Raw genomic sequence first — 2747 nt, 5'->3', positions numbered from 1 at the left:
TGGGGCAGTTGCAGCAGGAAGGGTGCAGCGGGGCGGTTGCAGTGGGGCAGTTGCAGCAGGAAGGGTGCAGCGGGGCGGTTGCAGTGGGGCAGCTGCAGCAGGAAGGGTGCAGCAGGGCGGTTGCAGCGGGGCGGGTGCAGCAGGAAGGGTGCAGCAGGAAGGGTGCAGCGGGGCAGTTGCAGTGGGGCAGTTGCAGCAGGAAGGGTGAAGCGGGGCGGTTGCAGTGGGGCAGCTGCAGCAGGAAGGGTGCAGTGGGGTGCATGCAGTGAGCGGTTGCAGTGGAAGGATGCAGCAAGGTGGCCGCAGTGTTAAACATCCTCCGTGGTGGCCCCGGTGGCCGCCCGCACGTGCGGCCACATCCCACGTCGGAACGCAGGAGAAACAGCTCCCCTTAAAATGGCTGTCGGGTTGGAGGCTGCAGCCTGGAGGCTGGAGCTTCCCAGGCCTCGTGGCTCCCGGCTCCCAGGTGCCGGAGCCTTTAACCCATCCCCGCTCCAGCGGCTCCGCGAGGACGGAGCGGAGCCGGCGCAGGATCCCGCGGGAGCGCAGGGAGCCGAGCAGGATCCCTCCCTCCGTCTGCAGGGTGTTTGGCTGGAGGATGGAGCAGGACGGAGCTGCCGGGCGCAGCGGGGACCGGCGTGCGGCCCCGCAGCTCTCGGGTCTCCTGGGCGCCCGCGAGAGCTCTGTGGAGGTGTTTGGAAAAAGTGACCTGCATTTCGCTTTCTTCTTTGAAAAACTGCCTGAGTTTTGTTTTCCCCCATTCACCCCCTTTTCTTGGAAACTTTTTTTTTTTTTTAACACTGGAGAAACAACCCCAAATCTACTTCAATTAAAATGTTTTACCAACACCATTTTTTTTTAACAGGAAATCAGCAGAATTTCAATTGCGAGGGGAAAAAAATATGGGCAGATCTCTTTTCACTGAAAAGCCTGTTTTGACAGGAACATTTCAGCCAGCTCCGTGGTTTGAGTGCTGCTTTCAAGTGTGCGCACTTGAGTTTGGTTTCTATTTTGGCCTCCAGAGAAGAGGTTGCGGGTGTCCCGCTGGCATCCCAGAGCATTCCCATCCCGCCAGTGTCCCGGAGCATCCCTGTCCTGATGGTGTCCCGGAGCATTCCCATCCCACCAGCATTCCGCTGAGCTCCGAGCAGGCAGCAAGAGCACCCAGACATATCCCAGGCCACTATTCCCAGGAGGATTAGGCAAAACAGGCAGCTAAGTGCGCATTCTCCGGGCTGCCAGGGAAGCAATCCTGGGGACTCGGCGCTTTCTCAATTATTCATGTTTTCCAGAATCGCGTTATTTCTTCCTGGGCTTGTTTTATAAATGCTGCTGCTATTTCTGAGGGTAAATAGCAATTTTGCATTATTTATGAACAGAGTTTTACAACCGCTGCTGTTGCCAAAGCACTAGGAAACTCGTGACCGCTATTGTTGGCGGCGGTGCCACTTGCTGCCGTGCTGGCACCCAGGACCAGGGCTTCCTTGCCCAGCCTGTGTGGAGAGCGACGTCCCTGGAACCCGCTGCAGAGCAGGACCCTGGGCGGCAAAGGGGTTCCTGGGGCTGGAATCCCACCTCGGTGCTGTGGAAAACGGAGGGAAATGCAAAGCTGGGCTTTATCCTTGTCCCTTCCCGCAGGTCTTCTCCATCGTGGTGTTCGGCTCCATCGTGAACGAGTGCTACGTGAACAGGGACAGCCAGGACCCCGAGCTCCTGTGCGTCTTCAACGAGAACGAGAGCGCCTGCAGCTACGGCATCGCCGTGGGCATCATCTCCTTCTTCGGCTGCATCTTCTTCTTCGTCGTGGACCTCTACTTCCAGCAGATCAGCAGCGTGAAGGACCGCAAGCGCGCCGTGCTGCTCGACCTCAGCTTCTCGGGTAAGCCCTGGCTCCTCGGGGACACGGCGGGTCCCGCTCGGCCCGTTGCTCTGGGGTCTGTGAAGGGCCAGGGGAGCACCCTGGTGTGTGCGGAACCAGGCGGGCCCTTGGCCCCCCACACCCGCTGGTTTCTGTCTCAAACAAGGTTGCAGCTGCAGAACGTGGATGCGGGACGTCCGCGGCGCCCGCGGCACCGGGAGCCTCTGCCTGTGTGCGGCCGCTGCTCCCCGTTCCCGGGCTCGTGTTTGCCGAGTCCGAGGGGGGTTTGTCCGGCTCCCACCCCTGCGGCCTGCAGCTGCAGCGTCCGGCCCCTGCTCGGTGCTGCCCACAGCCCCCCACTGCAGCCGTCCCCGGGGCCTGGGCTGTCTCGCGCTGCGGCCCCTCTGGGTGCTCTGTGCACGGCCCCTTGCAGGCTCAGCCGCTCTGCACTGCAGCGCTGTGCTCTGTGCCTGGCCCGTGTGCTGGTGTAAGGCTCAAAATGCAGCGGGGATGCAGCAGGGATCCAACGGGGACACAGTGGGGATGCAGCGGGGATACAGCGGGGATGCAGTGGGGACACAGTGGGGATGCAGTGGGGACACAGTGGGGATGCAGCAGGGATGCAGCAGGGATGCAGCGGGGATGCAGTGGGGACACAGCGGGGATGCAGCAGGGATGCAGTGGGGATGCAGCGGGGATGCAGTGGGGATGCAGCGGGGATACAGTGGGGACACAGCGGGGATGCAGCAGGGATGCAGTGGGGATGCAGCAGGGATGCAGTGGGGACACAGTGGGGACACAGCGGGGATGCAGTGGGAACACAGCGGGGATACAGTGGGGATGCAGCAGGGACGCAGCAGGGATGCAGCAGGGATGCAGTGGGAACACA

At 61.6% G+C, this 2747-nt stretch overlaps 1 protein-coding gene across 1 annotated transcript in view; it reads left to right on the top strand.

The window, feature by feature from the left end:
• SYNGR3 (synaptogyrin 3) overlaps positions 1-2747 on the top strand; it is a 10484-nt gene that overhangs the window by 4823 nt on the left and 2914 nt on the right. The window contains exon 2 of the mRNA XM_026053899.1: positions 1639-1879. Coding sequence (XP_025909684.1) covers positions 1639-1879 — 241 coding nt within the window. The remainder of the gene's footprint in view (positions 1-1638; positions 1880-2747) is intronic.

Source organism: Nothoprocta perdicaria, unplaced genomic scaffold (assembly GCF_003342845.1).
Source record: "Nothoprocta perdicaria isolate Ctin4 unplaced genomic scaffold, notPer1 scaffold_12, whole genome shotgun sequence".
In the NCBI taxonomy this organism is placed as follows: Eukaryota; Metazoa; Chordata; class Aves; order Tinamiformes; family Tinamidae; genus Nothoprocta; species Nothoprocta perdicaria.
This window is presented reverse-complemented; position numbering and strand designations above follow the sequence as displayed.